This window comes from Spermophilus citellus (genome assembly GCF_964194105.1).
Source record: "Spermophilus citellus genome assembly, chromosome: 10".
NCBI classification, from domain to species: domain Eukaryota; kingdom Metazoa; phylum Chordata; class Mammalia; order Rodentia; family Sciuridae; genus Spermophilus; species Spermophilus citellus.
In genome coordinates, this window is record NC_138197.1 from 35,435,530 (window position 1) to 35,459,141 (window position 23,612).

At 33.0% G+C, this 23,612-nt stretch overlaps 1 protein-coding gene across 1 annotated transcript in view; it reads right to left on the bottom strand.

The window, feature by feature from the left end:
- LOC308658173 (ovostatin-like) overlaps positions 1-23,612 on the bottom strand; it is a gene marked incomplete at both ends in the record, with an annotated part of 73,543 nt that overhangs the window by 13,038 nt on the left and 36,893 nt on the right. Inside the window, 15 exons of the mRNA XM_081310786.1 lie at positions 1,576-1,732; positions 5,494-5,575; positions 5,815-5,991; positions 8,795-8,878; positions 9,777-9,828; positions 10,760-10,878; positions 11,468-11,594; positions 13,392-13,620; positions 14,756-14,897; positions 18,084-18,180; positions 18,948-19,118; positions 20,166-20,300; positions 20,666-20,811; positions 21,383-21,443; positions 23,311-23,541. Of these exons, the coding sequence (XP_081166912.1) occupies positions 1,576-1,732; positions 5,494-5,575; positions 5,815-5,991; positions 8,795-8,878; positions 9,777-9,828; positions 10,760-10,878; positions 11,468-11,594; positions 13,392-13,620; positions 14,756-14,897; positions 18,084-18,180; positions 18,948-19,118; positions 20,166-20,300; positions 20,666-20,811; positions 21,383-21,443; positions 23,311-23,541 (2,010 nt within the window). The remainder of the gene's footprint in view (positions 1-1,575; positions 1,733-5,493; positions 5,576-5,814; positions 5,992-8,794; positions 8,879-9,776; positions 9,829-10,759; positions 10,879-11,467; positions 11,595-13,391; positions 13,621-14,755; positions 14,898-18,083; positions 18,181-18,947; positions 19,119-20,165; positions 20,301-20,665; positions 20,812-21,382; positions 21,444-23,310; positions 23,542-23,612) is intronic.

Below are 23,612 nucleotides of genomic sequence, written 5' to 3' on the forward strand. Positions count from 1 at the left end.
CAGAGTAACATATTACGATGATTAAAGGAGTGTAGCATAAAATAGAGAGGCATGTTGATCAACAGAACAAGCAGAGCAGAAAGAAATCATAGCAAGTACAGAAAGCAGAAACCAAATAAGAGTTTGAGACCAAACTTCATCATCAATATAAATGGCCTCAAAAATCAGAAAGCCCAGACAACAGTAATTATCAGGAGGTGCTACAAATGGTAAACTATTTAGAGTAGACAAATAAATGATTTTTAGATTATACAATAATACTAGTAGTAAATAAAATCTAAGTTACTCCAAAGATTAAATGAAAATTACAAGGGAGAAAATATAAATGGAAAGTAATCATGTGAAAAAAAAATTGTTTAACCTGTAAACAGAAATAGGATAAAGCAGTTTTTTTGTGTTCCTACATTTTTGAAGACTGTTTTCATAAATATATTGCTCAGTTTTAGTGATAGTACTATGATTCAGATAGACACTCTCTACATAGATAAAATATAAATTGACATAACTTTACTAAAAATCAGTCTGGTGTCATTTTAGAACTTCAAAAAATTTTACTTGTAGATATCTGTCCTTAAGTTAATAAAATTGGAGAACATATAAGAATTTTTATGTAACTTAACTTTAGTTTGTATTTAATATTCAATTTATTTATTGTTTTCACTTAATACAAGAAGATCAAATAATTTAAAAATTGATGATTTATCCATATGATGGAGTATACAAAAAGATATTTATTTTATGATTTTAAGTTATTCTAATGGAATGGCAAATCATTATGTACAAATTAGGTTTCAAAATGTAAGATTAAAAAAATCAGTACATAATAATCCAAATTATGTTTATATAGCATTGGAGAAATGACTGAAGGAAACAATTGACAAAACAGTGGCTGCTTCTGAGTTGTTGACATAGGGATAATATTTTGGTAACTGTTTTATATTAAATCTGTGATGTTCTATAAACACATGATAATTATGAAGAAAATACAAGTTTAGTAAAAGCTCAGAAATAAAAGACAAATTCATTTGTTAACACTACCTTGGGGATATTAACAAGTGAGAATTCAACAAATTAAATTCTAATAATTAAAAAAAGTTAAGAAAAAACCTTTATTCATGTGTGATCCAGAAAATTGAACCCAGGCCCTCATGTAAACTAGGCAAGCTCTCTACCACTAAGCTACATCCCCAGTCATAAGTTGCCCTCCTGGCCTCAAATATGTGATCCTCCTGCCTTAGCTGCCCAAGAATAATTTCTTAAATGATTAACTATTAAATTATTGGTGATTATCTGGGTTCTCTTACATTTTTTATTTCCATTAATACTTTTCTTAGTCATCTTGCCACAGTGCCCCACAACTACTGTTAGTTTCTTTTAGTTTTAAATCTGACTGATGGAAACAAAATAATGTATTTGTGAAGAGAAAAAGAAATTACTGGTTTTCCTGAGAGTTAATTTATGTGAGTAGAAATTCCAGTTTGATTACAGTAGAAAGTTCCCAAAGTGGTACTTTGGGAGTCACTAAATGATCATGATGAAAGAATAGAAAACTGTGAGGTAGAATTCCATGCATACCTTCAAAGCATTGTTGAAGACTTTGCCATGATTTATGAAGCAGCCATCAGATTTTTGAATACTTAAGAGCCAAATAAGTGTTTGAGATTGAATTTTGTCATCAATGTAAATGTAGCGTTTGGCCTGTGCAAATGACTTGTATACAAATGCAGTGAGCCTGGAAAAAAAATTACATATGTTGCATATTTATAATAAACATTGAGAGGAAGACAACATTCTTATTAGCATAGGTGATTGGACACAACTGGATTTTTGAGTTTTACATCCTGAAAATTTCTTCCCCAAATTTTAGCCTCATAATGTATCTGCTTCCTTTTCAAATGTCCTCTCATTTGGCTCATGTGCCTCCTTTTCTTTCTCCCCATTCATCATGTGTCCCAGATGAAGGGTTATCTCCACTATGATGTATTCTCAGATTCTTTTATCTGTACCTTGAGCCAAAGTAGACTTCCTGCATTTCTCTTCTCCTGTCTACAAATTTAATAAGTTACAGAACGTTATACCTATGTAAACCTATTAGTGGTCCAAGAACCTGAACAGACACTTCTCAGAAGAGCATATATGATCAATCAACAAATATATGAAAAAAATGTTCATCATCACTAGAAGTTAGAGAAATGCAATTCAAAAACCATTCTAAGATAATCTCACTCCAGTCAGAATGGCAGCTACTATGGAGACAAACAATAATAAGTGTTAGCAAGGATGTGGGGAAAAAGGCACACTCACACATGCTGGTGAGACTGCAAATTGGTGCAACCAACATGGAACGCAGTATGGAAATTCGGAAATATGGGAATGGAACCACTATTTGACCCAAATAACCCTTTCCTCGGTTTATACCAAAAAGACTTAAAAACAGCATACTACAGGGACACAGCCACATCAATGTTTATAGTGGCACAATTTATAGCTAAACTGTGGAACCAACATAGATGCCCTTCAATAGATGAATGGATTGAAAAATGTGGAATATATACACAATAGATTATTACTCAGCAATAAAAAAGAATAAAATAATGGCATTTGCAGGTAAATGGATGGAGCTGGAGAAGATAATACTAAGTGAAGTTAGCCAATCCCCCCAAAAACAAATACTGAATATTTTCTCTGATATATGGATGCTGATTCATAGTAGGGAGTAGGGGTAGGGAGAGGGAGCATGAGAGGAATAGATGAACTCTAAATAGGGTGGGAGGGAAAGGGAGGGGGCATGGGGTTAGAAATGATGGTGAAATGTGATGGACATCATTATCCAAAGTACATGTATGAAGGCACAAATTGGTGTGAATATACTTTGTATACAACCAGAGATATGAAAAAAATGTGTTCTATATGTGTAATATGAATTGTAATGCATTCTGCTGTCATATATTAAATAAATAAATAAATATGTTTTTTTTTTTTAAAAAAGAAAACCTACTAGCAGTCAAGCTCAGGCATGTGTGACTTATTTTCACAGATGATTACCTGAAATGGCTCCTCCAGACATGATGAATAAGGTGTGTACTTAGATATGCAACCTTTTACCTTTTAGACTTGTGCTCCTTATAGTTAAGTGTTAGGTCAGATTCATCAACATGTTAATGTGTACAAACATGTCATTATATAGTTCCTGGGGAACTTTTCCTGCCTCTGAGCTACCATGGCAGTTTGTGTATATTTTTATTACATCTTTTGCCATGTTGTGTTCCAATGTACTTTATTTTCTTTCCCAGTGTACTGCAAACATTCTGAGGTCAAAGATCATATAGTACTCAGGGGCAAAATATTAGAGCAGGTAAAAGGTCAGATTCTGGAAAGACATTAAAATTCTACCACATAATTTGCAGAGTACATTTAGAAGAATATATTTACTCTGTCTGTGATATGAGCTGCCCTGTGTCTTCCTCATTCTCATATGTTGAAGTCCTAACCCTTAATACCTCAGAAAGTGACCATATTTAGAGACAGGGTCTTTAAAGAGGTAACAAAGTAAAAGTGGAATATTTGTTTAGGCATTAATCCAATGTGTCTTGTGTCTTTATAGGAGGAAAAGGAAATTTGGATGCAGACAGACAAAAGACTAGGGGAACCTAGAGAAAAGGTAGCCACTTGGGAGCCAAGGAGAGAGAATCAACTCTGCCATCACACTGACCTTAGGACTTCCATCTTCCAGAATTGTAAGAGGATAAGCCACACAGTCTGTGGCACTTTGTTATGGTAGCCCTGTCAATAAGTAAACTGTTTCTATTTCTTCATATGCAAAATAAGTATTATTATTATTTTTTTTATTTTATTGTTGGTTGTTCAAAACATTACATAGTTCTTAATATACCATATTTCACAGATTGATTCAAGTGAGTTATGAACTCCCATTTTTACCCCGTATACAGATTGCTGTGTCACATCAGTTACACTTCCATTGATTTACATATTGCCATTCTAGTGACTGATGTATTCTGCTGTCTATCCCATTCTCCACTGTCCCCCCACCCCTCCCCACCCCTCCCCTCCCCTCCCCTTCTCTCTCTCCATCCCCTCTACTATAAATCGTTTCTTCCACTTATATAATTTTTCTCCTACTCCTCCTTTCGTCTTATATGTAATTGTGTATAACCCTGAGGCTCACCTTCCAATTCCATGCAATTTCCCTTAACTCTCACTTTCCCTCCCGCCTATCATCCCTGTTTAATGTTAATCTTCTTCTCCAGCTCTTCGTCTCTACCCTGTCCTTGGTTACTCCCCTTATATCAAAGAAGACATTTGACATTTGTTTTTTAAGGATTGGCTAGCTTCACTTAGCATAATCTGCTCTAATGCCATCCATTTCCCTCCAAATTCTATGATTTTGTCATTTCTTATTGCAGAGTAATACTCCATTGTGTATAAATGCCACATTTTTTTAATCCAAAGAAAACTTCCCAGACTTGAAGAATGAAACAGAATCCCATATCCTAGAAGCCTACAGGACGCCAAAAGTGCAAAATCATAAGAGATCCACACCTAGACACATTATAATGAAGATGCCCAACTTACAGAATAAGGAGAGAATTTTAAAAGCTACAAGAGAAAGAAAGCAGATTACATTTAGGGGCAAACAAATCAGGATAACAGCTGATCTCTCAACACAGACTCTGAAAGCTAGAAGATCCTGGAATAACATTTTTCAAACACTGAAAGAAAATGGGCTCCAACCAAGAATTGTGTATCCGACAAAATAAGTATTATAATGTTACCTGCTCCATTGGGTTGTTACAGGGATTATTTATACTCGATTATAAAAGAAACAACAATGATTACTTTAATTACTATTTATCTTTTTGTATCTCAGAACCATATTAATGTTCAGGACATATTAATAAGGAGTGAATATGTGTCTGTAAATAAAAGTTAATTATATGGGAATAAAATTTTAAAAAAGTAGAATAATATTACAATAAAAACACAACCTATGCTTAATTTATTTTGTATTGGTTCTTATTGCACTATTTTTGGCAACTATTATTCTAATCAAATTAGTGGGTTTTTTTTCATTTGCCATTAAGAGAGTACATGTCTATACAACATGATTTCTGAGTAGTATCACAAGTCAGCACAAGCGATGTTGGCCCTATCTTTGAAGGTGAGTTGGAAGATGTTAATGTTTCAATTGGAATAATTTGCTATATAATAAGTGTGATTTCCCATCCCTTATTTTGTCCCACTGAGTGACTGTGTATTGTCTAATGATTTGCTTATTTGCTATGCATTCTTTTGGTAAGTAAAAGATAGAAATTCCATAAATGTTTAACCCAAGAGCTCAAGAGTCCTATTAAAATAATGTGGATACTTTGGAGGACAGGACCCATACTTTTTAGAAAATCTCCAAAATCCATTTAAAAGTAGACATATTTTGAAATATCTAGTTAACTGCTGATATAAATAATAAATTCAAACCATGTATTTTTTTGTTGATCTTCATGTCCAAAGGTACTGTATGATCCATCTGAGTGTTTATAAGACATCTGCCTCTGATATCCTAAAATAAGAAAAGAGTTACTATTTTTCAGTTTAAAAGCAATTGTCCAGAAGGAAAATTTGATTAATTGAATAGTTATTTTTATTACATGTGGATAAACATATACATATATAGGCATATATACGTATATATGTATGTATATATGTATATATGTGTACTTTTATGTACTTAATAAGCAAAACAGCTGGGATTCAGAGATTTAACTGGGATAAACAAAATAGGGCTTTTAAATGTTTCACCTGTGGTCAAATATCCAATAGCCTTGGATTTTATCTCTTCTGTGAGTTGTTCAGTTTGATTCAAATAGTCCAAGATGTAAATATTAGGAGCAAATAAGGCCATATTCTGTTCTCCACACCCAAAAGGCATCTGGAGAAAATTCTGTAAGTTTTGCATGATAGAACCCAGAATGTCTCCTGAAAAGACAATCAAGTCAATATGATGTGCTTCATAAAAATTGGTAAAATACATAAAATAAGTTTATGCTCAATATTTCTGTGTTATGGATATTCATGATAACTATTTTTAAAATATTATTGGAGCTTTCTCTTTTTTTCTGTTTGTTGAGGCCATACCATAAAATTAGCAAGATAATTTAAGGCACTATTTACAGAAGTAAGGAGGGAAATTGTTATCCCAAGCAGCACAGTCAAGAGAAAAAGAACTAAAAAAGATTGTGGGAATCAAAAGTCCTAAGAGGTCCCAAGATGAAGTAGAAAATATCAGGCCCTTCATCAATCAAAAGAGACAAAATGTGGCCCCCCAACTGAGCATCTATGAAACATGTAGCAGATACTCTTCTGAGCACTTTACTCATACTAATTCATTCAATCCCTAGAACAATAACATAAGTAGATACTACAGCTCCTATCTATGAAGAAATAGAGGCAGAGAAGGCTACAAGTATTTCCATCATCATTCATAAAAGACGCAACAGAGTCAGGAATAAGCCAAATCAATATGGATTCTGAGTTCCTGGACTCAGTCCCTTCCCTAACACACTTCCTGTCAATTCCTAGCACTTCCATAGCCTAACTATGTATCTGGAGGTATCTATGCATCTTATTTTAATTTTTATAACAAGCTTATAAAGTAAGTGATATTATTAAGTTCATTTAAGGGACAATGAGAAATGAGTCACAGAGAGGTTTAGAAACTTGTCCAAAATGATACAGCAAGTGGCAAATCTGGGATTCAAATCTAGGTAGCCTTCTGTGAGAGTCAATTTTCTTATCTGCTGTGCTCTGTTACAGCAAAGCACACAGTCTACAGATTGAAATCACATCAAGCATCTGTTCTGATGAAAATCATATGAAACTAGAAATCAACAACAGGAGGAAAATTACAAAAGGCACAAATCTGTGGAAATTAAATACACACTTATGAGCAACTAATGAATCAAAGAAGAAATCAAAAGAAAACAAAAAATCTTGAGAAAAAGAGAAATGGAAATAAACCACAAGAAACTTATGGATATAGCAAAGTAGCTGAAGAGGAAAGTTTATAACAATAAATGCCTACATTAAGAAAAATAAAAGATGTCAAATAAACAGACTAACTTTACACCTGAAGGGACTACAAAGAGAACTAAGTCCAACAGAAGGAAGAAAATAAATTATCAGAACCGAAATAAAGACTTAAAAAACAATTATAGAAAAAAACTTGCAGCAGGTTATTTGAAAAGATAAACAAAAATTGACAAATCCTTACCTAGACTGAGTATAAAGAGAGAAGGCTCAAATAAATAAGATCAGAGAGATTTTAAAGCAAAAAAGAAGACACTAGAATGGATGTCACAGAGATATATAGAATCATAAAAAACTATTTTGAATAATTATATGCCAATGAATTAGACGACCTAGAAGAAATTAACAACTTGCCAAGATTGAATCATGAAGAAATAGAAAATATGAACAATAATTGTAATAAGATTGAGAAATAAAAAAGTCTCTAAACAAATAAAAGCTCAGGACCAAATGGCTAAACAGTGAATTCAATTAAATATTTAAAGAATAATTAAACGAATTTTTCTTAAATTCTTTCAAGACATTAAAGAGGATGGTACATTCCCAGACTTGTTTTAGTGGCCAGCATTTACTCAAGAAGAGAAAACTGTAGGTCAGTAACTTTGCTGAACATAAACCCAAAAATTTTCAACAAAATACTAGCAAAGTAAATTCAACACCATTTTAATAAATTAAACTATTTACAAATAAGTTCATGGAATGCTTTGGGGTGATTGTCATTAATATAATTATGCTTGCAATCTATTGTTAGGGCATAGTTTTAAGGATGAGAGTGATTTGCCTAAAGTGTAAGCTCAGCTAAACCCCCATGTTTTGGGTTTTGATGTTGGAGGTTGGAGGATGTTCTTGATTCGACTTGTTTTGCTCATGAGCACTTTTCTAGACCACCCTTTTTCTTTGACAACAAGAGGATTAATCATAATGCCACATGGAGTGCAGAGCCCTTCCACTAAATCCCTCAGATCTCCATTTTAAAACTACCTTGGGCATATGTCCAAAAGTATTTATTAGTTGTTATTGATTTGCCTCAAGATCTTGCATTTATTTGAAGATGACTATGTTTATAGAGCCTGTAGATTGAAATAAAAGGCTTTGTCTGCCTGTGATCATTGGCCTGCAAGAACCACTACCTTTGTGTGGAATGTTATTTGCTTTTGCCTCAGTATTATAATTCCAATCAAAAGGAGTGAAATACCAATGTTTACTAGCCCTACATGCTATGTTACGAAAATCACTAGTTTCTGAGAGCACATCAGAACTATTCTTTACTGTGGTGGTCTTTAATTGAGACACCACATGGAAAGATCAATAGTGAGACTAAATTGTATGTACCAGAGTTACAATGACCTTTATAAAAAGAAAGAGGCTGGGGTTTGGTGGCACCAATCTGTAATCTCAGCTATTCAGGAGGCTGAGGCAGGAGGATTACCAACCCTGGGCAATATTGCTAGACTCTATCGCAGTTTAAGAGCCAGAAAAATGAAGATGTTTTAGAGTTTCTGACAATTGATTTCTGAGTGTAGCTGAATATCTAGTCAGATATATCAATATCAATCATAAAATCAGAAGGATAGATATGGAACCCAAATAGATGACAAGCTAACAAATAGAACCAGGGAAAAAATAGGAATGCTTTTTCTTCCTCTTCTAAACCTATGTATAATTTCCTCATTTCATAGTATTTCAGACTTACCAAGAACAGACCAATAAACTCTCAGTGAATCTTTCACAAGATTTTCTGGTGAAGTGAATGTTATTGTTTGGGATACTGTGGATCCTAAGAAACACAAAAGTTCATCAAGTAACTCAGAACTCTCATTTGTTTTAAAAACCAGGAGTTTTATATTATACTTTATATGTTATTAATAAATTACTTAATATCTTCTTATTGCTTATTCCTAACTATAAAGCAATCAGAAAAAAAATTAAGAGAACATCCAGCTTGGATCCAGGCTTTTTGAATTCCGTGTCAATATAATTTCTACACAGGTGCTACATAAGATATTAGAAAATAAAATGAGACTTTTGGTTTCTCTGATTAGAATAATTTTGCATTTTTAACATTCAAACAAATAAGGAAACAAAAAAATAGCAGCCACTGAAAAATAAGTTAGATAATAGAAAAATATTTGTAGTACTCTGTTATTTATATGGCAAGCTAGTTGTTGAATTTGGTGAAATGGAAAGATATGTAGACAATAGATATGAGTCAAACCTCTGGGTAAGTAATGAATCTCTGGTGATGTAGTAGTTAGAAAAAAGACTTACCATAATTTGGCTCTGAGACAGGTTGACAAGAGAAGGTCCTAGAAGCTATGTATTTGAAGTAGTTAGAGATCATTCTACTCTGGTGGTGGTCTTTGGACAGAACATTTGTAATCATGAGTATTTTGATGAAAGAATCAGGGTTAGTTGGAAAGAAATTCAGGAGTAGAATTAAGAATTAAATAAAATTAGGATGCTCTGGTTTTTGATTTAGGGTGTAGGAAATAAGGAAGACCTAAAAGTTTTACAATTACCTTGATACATAGGATATTAAACTTTTATTTTTGAAAGTAACTTAATTTTTCCCAGTAGCCACATATTAGAGATAAAAAAGAATAATCCCCAAAGACAAATGGAGGTGTCATTCAACATTGCCATGTCAGAAAGCCTGTGTAAAGATATCTACTTACCATTTGTGCAAATAAGTGAGCCTTGTGTCACCTCTTTTTTAATACCTTCAGGCTAATTGTTGAAAGAAGAGAGGGTAGTTATACTTAATTTCATGTTTCAAGTAATTTCAGAACATTTGTAAATTAATGATAATATATGAATAAACCATTCTGAAAAATTTGTAACAGGTAATGAATATATGAATTTTTAAGTCCAAGATAATGCTGAAATGAAAATTTTATTTTGCATGCTATAAAAGAAGAAGCCGAGTGTTACAAAAACTGAAGGCAAGAACTTTCTCAAAAATCCTTCAATCTCCAAAATTCTGTTGCTCAATTTCAAGAATAATAAACATTGTTTGCAAATGTTCTCTTTATGGAGTGGAATAAATGGCTATCTCTGGACTTATATTTTATTAAAATATTGTGTTGTATTGTTACATAAGTGAATAAAACCTGTTTATATGAATTTTGAAACATCTACTTAATGTCTATTTATGAAGAAAAAATTTTGAAATACAAGTAGGCTTCTCCTCAAAGACGGTTAAGTTTCTTTTTTTTTTTAAATTACCACACATTAATTGCACATAGTTATGAGGTTCGGTGTGACATTTCCATGCATAAAAGTGATATACACTGTGAGAAAATATAACCTCCATTTTTCTATCCTCATCTTTATTCCTTGTGTTTCCCAATCTCTAGTAATCACTACTTTCAAATCAACATTTTTTAACTTTTTTCATATAAGAAAGAGTATATGGTACTTGTCTTTCTATATCTGGCTTATTTCATAGCATGTTCTCTCCTCCAATTACACCCATTTTTATTCAAATGAAGTCATTCCATTTTTCTTAATGACTGAATAATTCTCCATTGTGGATATAAACCACATTTTCTTTATCCATCCCCCTTTTGACGAGCACCTAGGTTGATTCCACATCTTAGCTATTACAAACAGTGCTGCAATAAACATGAAGGACCACACTTTTCCATTAAGATCATACCTCTACCAGCAGTGGTTTGATTAATGTATCCTTCCAACCAACATCCTGACCCATGGATGACCTGTTGTCATAGCTACTCTTCTGCAGGGTTTTAGTTGTAATGGTGATATTAATTGTACCTGAAATGGCAAGAAATGTGAATGGCAGAGTCATTTGAATGAAGATTCAAGGAAGCAGTGATCATTTTGGGATCTAAGTTGAGGCAAATTGTAAAAGTAATTGAAATTGTACAGAACTTTAAATTGAGAATTGCATAGAAAACAGGAAATTTTAAAGTCATAAATTGATTCAACTCCCTACTCCTATCCCCAGGTACATTGGATTTAGGTGATAAAAGAGTATTATAGGGGCTGGGGTTATGGCTCAGTGGTACAGTGCTTGCCTAACATGTGTGAGGTTCTGGGTTTGATACCACATAAAAATAAATAAATAAAATAAAGATATTGTGTTCAAATACAACTAAGAATATATATACATATATATATATATATATATATATATATATATATGAGAGAGAGAGAGAGAGAGAGAGAGAGAGAGAGAGAGGGAGGAGAGCGCTGTAGTAGGAATAGGAGGAGAATGGATGGTGGTACTATGAAATGGGTAAATTTGTTATAGTAGAGAAATAGTATAACAAACTCTTAGGAGCCTTATAAAAGAATATAAAAGCATGTCTTATATAAAAGTATGTATTACATAAAATCTTACCGAGCTTATGTGGGGTAACCAGCCAAGTAAAGGACTTTTGTTCATTGCTATTGATATAATCATTTTCATCCTTGGTTGAGAGAAATCTGGCTTGGTAAAAACTAGATGCTTTTAGTACAGTATTTATCTGTGAAGGACAGATTGGTAAAAAAATACAGAAAAAGATTTAGCCTTTTTCATATGTAAACATAATATAGTCATGCATGCCTGAGAAGTTAAATTTCTCCCATTTCACATTCTGCTGTGGGAAGAATGGTTTCCAAACCATGGGGAAACCTTCAAAATCTCATTACATAATTATTATAATTTGACCTTTGGCACTTTCTAACTAATTATTTTGAAAAAGCAATCAATGCACTAGTGACTAAACAAGACATTTCTTTAGAGATCTGCAGCAAAATAAGTGATGTTTTGATCACATAAATTAACATAAGCTCTTATGAATCTTGGTTTCATAGCATAGCATATACAGAATATCTAGAACAGTATATTCCAATTCAGTCTCACAAAAAAGCAAATACAAACTTTCTTGAATATAAAAAATGCTCTTATTTTTTTCTAAAGATGACTATTACTCAATACTGCATCCTGATAAACTAAATAGATATTTATGATTTTTTTTCCAATTTTATCTTTATTTTTTCCCAAGGATTGAACCAAGGGGTTTACACGTGTCAGACAAGTACTCTACTACTGAACAATACATACAACCCCCTTTATTCTTTTCATTAAATAGTATCAGTTAAAGTAAAAATATGTTGATTATTTATATTACTTGGCATTTTGAATACATATGCTGTACCTATTGTTTGGTGACTTTGACCCAATAAATGGATATCAATAAAGGAGTGACAAAATGGTCTCAAATTCCATCCAAATGACATAATTTTATTATGTCTGTTGTATATATGTAACACATTTTCTTTATCCATTCACTTGTTGATGGACATCTGGGTTGGTTCCATAGTTTACTTATTGTGAATTGTGCTGCTGTAAACATGGGCATTCATGTATCACTGTAGTATGATGACTTTAATTCTTCAGGATAAATTCCAAGGAGTGGTGTAGTTGGTGCTTCCATGCCTAGTCTTTTGAGGAGCCTCTATACTGATTTTCATAGTTGTTGTACTAATTTACATTCCCACCAATAGTGTAAAAGTGTTCCTTTTTTTTCCATGTCCTCTCCAGCATTTGTTATTACTTGTACTTTTGATGACTGCCATTCTGACTGGGGTGAGGAAGATAAATCCAATGCCTATCGGCAGTGTTTTGTGCAAGACTATTAATATTATTTCATTCAATGCTCATAAAAACGCAGTGAAATAGCTATTATTAACATCATTTTACACATTCCTAATCTGAGACTAAAAAAGGTTGTTCTTTGTTCAAAGCAACAGAACTAGAATCTATTAAAACTAAGACATGAATCCAGGTTTAAATGTCTGAGCTTTTTTCTAATATGAAATTTCTATTTGGTTTTGAAGCCACCTTCCAGATGTCAAAAGTCCACAAAACTACTACAATCTCATATATTCTGTATATCCTCAGGTAATCCAAAGGTGAAAGGCAAGCAATTGAAATTCCAATTTAATAATATCTAGCTTACTAATTTTGTAAATCCTTCTGTTTCAGAGGGACTTGTGTGTAAAATTCTTGAATATGTTGAAGAAATAGAGGTGCCACATATCTCCTCATTTAATCTTCCCATCCATCTTCCTCTCACAAACAGATGACTTACTTCATGAACCTTGTCTTAAATCATTTTATTTTCAGACAGTCACCCAGATATGGTAATGTGTATTTCTAAACTCCACACTAAAATGTTGGTAAAGCTATTTAATATGCTCAAAAGTAGGGAGGACATACCTGGAAAGGCATATTATTACTAAGGTATATATATTACTAAGAAGTCTTAAGTTAGTACCTGAACACTTTTGTTCAGATAGTTGAACACATTGGCTTTTAGAGTGAATGCTTCTCCTTGAACCACTGAATAGGGTAAAGTGAGGGAAACAAAGAAGGGCTGAAAAGCTGTCAGGGAGATGGTTGGAGAGATGCCAAATCCAGCTTTGTCATTCATGCAGAATCCACTGGCCTTCCACTGTGTAATGGTGTCAGGAACCGTCAGACCAAGGTTGGCTATTCCTGTGGAGCTAAAAGAGGAGATTCAGGTACCACTGAAGAGAGGAGCTGTCACCATATAATCACCTCATCCCATCCACTCAAATGTTTATGGACTTTCCTTTGACAGTTCAATGCTACTAAACTACAGTAAGCAAATCTTCTTTTTATTCTATTCTTAGTCTGTTTGCTTCATGTTACACATTATCTATAAAGAACCTCAAAATCAGGTATTTGTGTTCTGAGCATTAGATGTTCCTATTATAGTACTAAGTTATCTTTGCTTCTTCTCTGTTTTTTAAGATTTGTGATCTCATCCTTTTAACTCTCCATATTTTTGAGGGTATATTTTTGCTTACAATTCCTACCAAATTAAAAAACTACTAAAATACTTGACATAGACACAAATCTCTCACTTTCTTATAAAATACTAAGATGGTTTTATCTGAGTATATTTTTATCTTTGTTATTAGTGGACTCCATGAATGGTCTCAGACACTCAAGCATTTAGAAATGTTGGGTGAGCAGGATACATGTAATTAAGGACTCATTTAATTTACACAGAATATATAATTTAAGGACTAGTTTGGTCTACTTTTAATGATAAGCATAGAAATATGAGTCACATAAGTGGTTTTCAAGTTTAAAATGTGTACACTAGCCTTGTACTTTAATTTTTTTGGGTGCTGTTTAGAAATTCATTTTTCTCAACCTCCCTTCGTCCCTTTCTTCCTCCTTTTCATTATTTCTTCTTTGTTGCCCTTTTTGATTCCTTAGCATTTTAGTTCCTCTTTTTTCTCCTGTTTCCCTTATGTCCATGTGTACTTGATGAGTGTCATGTTCACCATGTTACACAACAAAAAACAAAATTCCAGACTATTTTATATAAAACTTTCCTTCCAACAGAGTCAAGTTCTTATAAAAGTAAATGACAAAAAGTAACAGAGTAAGAAAAAATAAGTAAATAAATGAAAGAAATGAGAAAGTAAAAGGAAGAAAAGAGAATTTAGTGGAAACCTATCACAGGTTTGGCAGAATTTTGACACACTCTCTTAATTTTTACTCTTTAGGGCACGCTCATTTTGTGAAGGACAATGGGTACTTTCTCTCGCTCAGACCAAAAAAAATTTAAATGAAGAAAATAATAATAATAATTTAAAAACTCACTCAGTTGTAATAAGACTCCAAACCCATGTTTCAGGAAATGATTTCCTCAGTGTTTCAGTATAAGATCCACCAAGAGCACGATCAGAAGATGATTCTGATAGTAGTTCTTCAGCACCACGTAAAGGAGAAGATGTTAAATGTTCTTACCATAAAGAAATTATAAATACTTAAGGCAAAAGGTATATTAATTAACCTGATTTGATCATTTCACAATGTATGCTTGTACTGAAACATCCAATTGTTCCCCTTAAATACACAAAATTATTATTTGTAAATTTACAAGTCTTAATAGAATAAAATACAACATATTTGGAGGAAGGCAGCAAATTATTAGTTATTTCATATCCCAAACTTCATATCTTAATACATGGGATTATATTTTGTGGGCAGTATTTAATAATAATAGCAGTCATCACTTAACAGAAGTACTGCTATGTCTCGGGATTGAAAGCACTTTTCCTATATGACAAGGCACACTCATACATTGCTGGTGGGACTGTAAATTTGTGCAACCAGTCTGGAAAGCAGTATTGAGATTCCTTAGAAAACTTGGAATGGAACTGCCATTTGACCTAACTATCCCACTCCTAAGTCTATACCCAAGGGACTTAAAAACAGCATACCATAGGGACACAGACACTTCAGTTTATAGCTGCAAAATTCACAATGGCTAAACTGTGGAACCAACATAGATACCCTTCAATAGATGAATGGATAAAGAAACTATGGTATATATACACAATGGAATATTACCCAGCATTAAAAGAAATAAAATTTTGGCATTTGCAGGTAAATTGATGGAGCTGTAGAATATCATGCTAAATGAAGTAAGCCAATCCCCAAAATACAAAGGCCAAATGTTCTCTCTGATAAGTGGGTGCTGATCCATAATGGGGGTGGGGGGGAGGATGGAGGAATTTTGATTGGGCCAAGGAGAGAGAGGGAAGGGAAGTGAGCATGAGGGTAGGAAAGATGGTGGAGTGAGATGAACATGATTACCCCTAGGTACAGGCATGACTGCACATATGGTACAAATCTACATTGTGTACAACCAGAGAAATGAAGAGTTGTGCTCTATCTGCTGTCATTTATAACTGATTAGAACTAATTAAAAACCTCATCCAATTCTCACAAAAATCTTTGACAAAGCTTTAAAATTCCATTTCTAGGTATATCTTGTATTTGGTAAATAACCTGTGAAAATTTTACAAATGCTTATTAAAAAGTCAAATAATTCACCCCTGAAAACATCAATCATTGATATTTTGTTATATTGTATTTAAACATATGCTACACAACTAGTATGGAAATACTTTATCCTACTAAATAATTAAAAGACAAAAAACAAAACCAAAGTTCCTTTGACTTTTACCACCAATGCTCACTTCATCTTTTTAAATACCTTAAAAATATAATATTCATTTTAATATCTTTTTCTTATTATTCAATGGTCCATTTAGCTTTAAAGATAGCTTTCTTTTTGTTGTTCACTTTCATAGTCTTTCAAAGTATACATATTGCTCAGAAGCTTATAATTCTTAGTCATGAGAACATATTCTATGGGAGGTTTCATGTGTACATTTTAAATTTAAAATGCCTTTCATCTAGACAGTCTCCTGATTCTTTATTTTAGATGTACCTAGATAATCTTGAATGCTGACTATGATCTGTGTCTATTTCTATTTGCACATTTTAGCCCATATTTCTACTTCTTGGAAAGTAAACATAAAAATAATATATTATTAGTACATATGATATATAAATATCTAAACATCATCCCTGTCTTTTTCCTGAGGAACTCTTCCCTCCACTAATACTCTAGTTATTTTATGTATATACTGGATATGTATATATACTTGACATTTATCTATTTTTCACTAAGGCAAATGATAGTATAATTTGGATGTTACTATGTTTCTTACTTTTCCCCACATAAAAATTGGTCTTAAAACATATCTCTGCTGTTTCTTTTTTCCTTTTTGCAGAGAGAGTACTGGGGATTGAACTCAGGGGCACTAGACCACTGAGCCACATCCTCAGCCCTGTTTTGTATTTTATTAGAGACAGGGTGTCACTGAGTTGCTTAGTGCCTTGCTAAATTGTGAGGCTGGCTTTGAACTCTGAATCCTTCTGCCTCTGCCTCAGGAGCCCCTGGGATTATAAGCGTGGCCACTGCTCCCAGCCTTCATCCTGTTTCTTAATGCTATAAAATATTCCATAGCATGTAGTCACCACGTGATTTTAATCCATCCTTTTAGTAAAAGCCCCTTGGGTTGTCTCCATTCTAAGGCAGCACACACAACAATGGGCTAGATATCCCATAACATTCTTGCTTCTTGTGAATTTGAATAAAATCCTTTGGTATATATGCTGAGAAGTGTATGGCTGTGTTAGACGGTAGACGCATATTGGTTTAAGGATTTTTCACCCACATATGGCTGTGTTGACTTATGATTCCCTCCTGTAGTGTGTGGAGTGTTCCTATTTTGTTCATTTGTTCAGTTATTGCTATCTGACTTTTCTTTCTCTTCTTTTTGCTATTAGCATGTATGTGAACTGATTTCTTGATGTTCTTTTAATCATTTTTCCTAATTACTAGCAAAATTTTGTATAAGATTTTTATGTGTTTTTCTTGTTTTCTTTTTTTATCATGTCTTCATATTTTTTAAAATTTGCAGATATTTCTTTATATAGAACTTGAAAATTTTCAGGTTTCTGATCAAAGGTTGTCTCTTAATAGAGAGTTTTGCTGACTACCTTACTTAAAACAGCATCCTCATGGTCTGCTCTCTTCCCTTATATTTTCTTTACAGTACTTTTTCGAAAGAGTCCAACATAATGATAATATAATATGACTTAGGACCATTATGCCTGGACCTCACTCCCATCTCTGTCACTTATTCTCTGTGGCATTGGGTAAACTACTTATCCTCCCTCTGCTTCATTTTCTCTCTACTAAATTGGAGGTAACAGTTTCTAATCTATAGCCTGTGATGAGCAAATTGGTTGATATATGTAAAATGCTTAAAATATTACTTGGTACATAGCAACCATTCAATAAATATTAGCCATCAGGGCACTTATGTTCATCTGAAATTATGCCTTTTATATATTATCATTATCCAAAATTCAGTCTAAACTCTTTGAATATAAAGATCTGCCTACCTTATTCTCACTATATTTCTAGCATTTGCTATGAATTAATTATTGAATTAATTATAAAACAAGACAGAACAAAACAACATCCTCTCCTCTTGCCCTAGATCAATTTAGATGAATTACAAGACTGTAAGCTGTCATCTCTCTTTTATATTATATCACAACTCACCTGAATAATTTTCATCAGCATAGCCTGGATGTTTGAGATCCTCACATAGCACTGGTTTCCGGTAATGAGAGTTGGTGAAGACTTTTAATCCTATTGCCTTTCAAGATAAAAATTTGTTTTATATCATATGATAGTACAGGCTATCATTTTGATCAGTTTTTTCAAACTGATGATGTTTTTATTTCTTTCTCTTATTTATTTCTCCATCTCTACTGGTCACATATTTAGAGATAGCTATTTTCTAAGGTCTATGTTTTCCATTTCCCTAGGTTCTTAGATTTACTGACCTTTGTCTTGTTTTCCTAATTAACAGATAATGAGGAAAACCTTTAAATAAGAGAGGACAGAAAACAAACTAAAAAACCAGCCAGACCCCAGCTCATCTCCTACTTCACTATATTGTCACTGTTTTGAATTTGACATATTTCTTAGACTAGGGAAAATATCTCACTTGTAAGCATTTCAAAAATGTATATAACTTAACATAATAGAATTTGAATTTGGGGCACAGACGTAGGAGCAACATATTTGAGTATTTATATTACAGACTCAGCATAAAATGCATACAACACTGTGTCAATAAAACGTAATTCTCTAAGATATTAGTTTTCTTTTAGTAATATTATGACATTCTCAATTGTTTATAATATTATATCATGTAATATTATAATTTATAACAAATGTATATGATAAGTTCTTTTATAAATATATTTTTGAAATATTAGTTCTCAGATATTAATACTAATTATAGATTAGACTGATAATTCTTGGATTAAAAATTCACACAATAGACATTTATTATTTTTATTCTACTTATTTATATATTGTCACATGCAGTCAACATTTTAATGCTAGTCATCTTACCTTAACAAGATCATAAGCATCTCTTCCAAAGTCAGCCAACGCAGGCTCATAATAAATTCCTTTATGTAGGATTTGTTCATTTTTCAGACATGGCACTACTGGGCCATCTTCTAAGTTCAAACTTTTGAAATAATAGCCATATAGTTCCCTGTAATTTAACTGATTATATACCTGAGTGATAGAAGAGAATCAATTATATATTTTTTTAAAAGCAATTTTTTTAAATTCTTTATATTATGAGTAACATATAGTTACCAGGGAAGAAAAGCTATAAAGACTAAAACAATATTTAGTCACTTAAATAATGGTTGGCTTAATCATTTTGAAATAAAATCAACAAAGATAGGTGAAACACAATTGGATTTTAATAACTTCTAGATAAAGGGAAGTCTCAATATTCTTTGATGGCTCATTCAAAGATATTGTCAGATAATGCCCTTGGTTAATTTGTTAAATCTCCCTGAGCCTAAAATTATTCATTTGTCAAAATGGGGATATTATATTAATGCTATATGAGAATAAAATTATATAACATATATCAGACACTCAATATAGTATGTGTCAAACAGCAGACATTCAGCAGATATTATATATATATATATATATATATATATATATATATATATTTTAAAGCTGGATTGAACAATATTTATTAAATGAAAAGATAAGGTATATTTAGAGATGGGAATCTCAAGATCATATGGAAGTAACTTCTCCTTAAGTAAATGTATATATTCAATGCAATTATTTTAAGAATTTGCAACAGTTCATTTTCTAAGCAGAGAATAAGAATTTGATCTTAAAATTCATATAAAAGAACCAATAAATCATAGCAGTGAACATAATTTTTAAGACTAGAAAATTAGCACTACCAGATAGCAAAAGTTATAATAAAGATATAATAGTAATAGTACAAGAATGTCCACACATACATACAGAAGTATATATACATATATATTATATATTTTTAAAAAGATAAAAATAATATTTAAAAATTTTTAATTCATTTTTAAAAGTGGTAAAGCTAACTTTTAGCATGAAACAATATGTATAATTAGTAAATAAAGTCCATTTGATCTGATTTCTAAACTGAAGTATTTTTTCCTTGGATTCCAGAAAATTTCTTTGTGCCGTAGTTTATTTAAGGTTTCTCATTTATATCTAAAGGTAAAAACATAACCCTATATAGTTGGTAGTAAATAAGACAGTTTCACTCACGCTTTGTGCTGAGAGCTGACCATAATTCCTCAGTAGCAATACACTTTGATCTATAGCCCAAAGAGCACAAAGAGAATTTGAAGCAGCTGAGATTTGAAGACTGATAGTAGATCCTGGTGAACTTTTTTCTTTAGAAAATTTTAAGTTGACCTGAAAATAAAAAGAAAACAAAAAGGGGGGGGGGCGGTTAAGGTATTGCAAACCACTTGGGAAGAATCACCTTTCAGACTATTTTTAATTTTCAAACATACAAGTTGGAAGGGTTCTCTGATTTACTCTTCTAATGACACCAGTAACTTAGAAGGATAGGAACGACATCCAAAGTGAATGCCTAATCCTGATACTTTTTGATTGTCTAACATATTAACTACCATTCTAGCTTTTATTTCATTTTAAACTCAGAGTAAATGGGTTATAAGCCCAATGCACTTCAAATTCATTTTAGTTTTCCAATAAGTTGAACAAATCTGAAAAAGAGTCTCTTGCTCCTTTTTCCTCACCTCATTTTTGAAGCATTTCTCAATTTGGAATCGGGTGGTGTCAGCAATTATTTCTCCTTCAGGATGCAAACTATAGACCAGCATAACTGCAGAAGGAGCTAGCTGGGCACTAACATCTATAGGAATGGAAAATACGCCCTTCATAGCTGGGGAAAGAAAAGCTCAAACTGAAGAAGTGCCTTGGTAAAACAGTTGACTGTCATCGTGCAGAAACCTTCCTAGACATCCCACCCACTGCCACTGAATAAGACCCCCTAAATCTAACACATTTAATTTATGGAATCTTTTTAGAAGGAGTTCATAAGTTGCTCTGGAAGGACTAGTTGGACATTTCTGATTACCTCAAACTCTAAAATTTTATTTTGTTTCATTGTTTATTCCTTCTTATTTGAGTGTTCAAATACTTAACTGTATTTCCTGGAAGAGAAAGAGAAGGAACAATTGCTCTCTCCCATATATAATGCTTTAAAAATAGTTAGCTTTATAAATACTTATTAATTGATCATTTTTCTTTGATATCTTGTCTATTTTTATGTATTACATGGTCTCCAAGGGTGATTTGGGGTTAGAAGTCCTAAAATGTAAAAGCTGTGACTTAAATATATATATATATATATATATATATATATATATATATATATATATATATATATAAAATATGCCCCAACTAAAATGTTCTATTTGCATAAAATCCCATGCTCAAATTAGAGGTCTCACAAGCATCTTTCTTCTCAATTTTCTGTTGCCCATGAAGAACAATTACACCTCTTGCAATAACCTAGGAGAAAAAATATTATGACAAAGTTTATAAAATAGAAATCAAACTTCACTTAATTATAAACTTACACAATTTTTCTGTTTTCCTGGTCTGAACAACATAACTGAAAATGTTTACCAGTGAACTCAGGATACAAGTATATGAGCATACAATCCTATTAACAATCTTCAAGAGAATTTAAGATTCATGGTTAAATTTCCTATAAAACAATTTAGGGTTACATATTCCAAATCAGTTCCTATGACCAAATGAAAAACTCTTCATTCATATTTGTAATTCCTGAATTATACTTTAATTTTTTTATTTTAATGGAACACAGTTCACAGAGGCATTATCAAGAGACTTTCATGTTATTGCTACATGGAAGGAAATGGAGATCATTGAATGAATTAAGCTGGGCGCAGAAAGACCAGTATTGTGTGATACCACTCATGTGGAATCTAAAAATGTTGATCTCATAGAAGTTGAGAGTAGAATGGTGGTGGCCAGAGGCTGGGTGAGTAAGAAGGAGGAAGGGATGACAAGAGGTTAATCAATGAATACAATGTTATGGTTAGGAGTAATAGTTCTGGTGTGCTTTTGGACAGCAGAGTGACTATAGATAACAATAATGTACTGTGAAAGTGTACATAGTAAGACTTGAATTACCAGTGAGAATAGGAAAATTCACTTCACCTGAGTGAGAAATGATGAGAAGAATCAACTAGAAAAAGGGGGTACAGGTGGTGCAGGAGCAGTGGCAGCAAAAGGGAAAGATGACGGTTATGAACAATAAATGGGAAAAGGTTTCGAGAGGCTCCTGAGATAGATAAGAATGTGGCTTGTCATTAAAAACAACAGGCTCATGAGTCAGCAGTAGAGAAGGCCAAAGTGCAGAATGCAGCTGGCTAGTGCAAGGCCCTACAGGAGGCAAAAGAGAAGGGCTGGCTGTTTTAATAGAGACAGGAAGTTATAGAATGTATTTCTATTAGAGGATTGAAATAACCCAAATCGCTCTGGAAAACAATCACTTTAAATTTTTAGACTTAGGGAGGGAGGGAGGGAGGAAGGAAAGAAGGGAGGGAAAGGCAAACTTCCTATTTTAAATGGAAATCAGGAGAGGTAATCATAAAAGATTTATCAGAGCAGGATAAATCTTGAGCTGTTTCAAGAGGGAAACTAATGAGAAATAAACCACTTTGCCCACAGACCTAAAAATGTACTCCCTCTGCAGTGGGAGCTATTGGATACTGAGATGGGCAGGGTGTGGCAGCAGGGAAGAGAGACGCAAAAATCAGGGAGATGTTTGAGTGTTAATGTACAGACTAGTTAAGAGGCTCAGCTTCTCAGCCAAGGTTCTTTGGCATTCCTGGCAATATTGCTGTTGAAATGTTGAAGAATTTCTGTACTGGTTGGTAGAGTCACTTCTCTGAGTTCCCACCCTGCCCGGCTAGGACCTGTTCTCCACAACCAGCACCTCCACCCGCACCAGCTTAGCTAAGGGTTAGTGTGGAGTTATATAGTGTCTATTCTGAGAATTTGGTGTCCAGGCTTACTGGTCCAAAATACTTTAATATTTGGGGAAATGCTGAAGGAAAGAAAAAATCGTGAGTGAGAGATAGTACTTTAAAAAATGGGCAACTATGAAGAAGAGTGGCAAGGATGATGGAGTGAATCAAGGTTAGAGTAACATCCTCTGTCTGGTTCCTCTTTATTTTTATTTTTTAATTTAAAATGGGAGCTTTAAAACTTCAGTTGTGTAAAATTTTTTCTTCTATGTTTACTTTGACCATTTTCATGATATTCAGGCCAAAGGATTTACATTAGGCTCAAAGAAGTTTTAAAGTCAAGAGCAATTCTAGCTTGGGCAGAATATTTCAGTTCATACCAAATAATTGAAGTTTACTGTATAGATTTTGTCTTCAAGGTCTTCCGTGTTGAGAAGGTAGTGCACTGTCACCTTCTTTTGCTGGTCGCACTTCAGTTCTTCCATCTCTGGGACAATCTTTAGGAAGCTATTAGTCCTGGAGTAGAATCGGGTCACAAAGTACTCTGCTTGTGGGTAACGAGGCAACACCCACCCCTGTGCATTGCAATTTTCATTGTCCTTGTAGGTTGCCTAGGCAAAAAATCAAATTTAGTTATTTTAAGGTAAAAAGAAAGGATAAGTGAAAGAATATTGCTAAGATG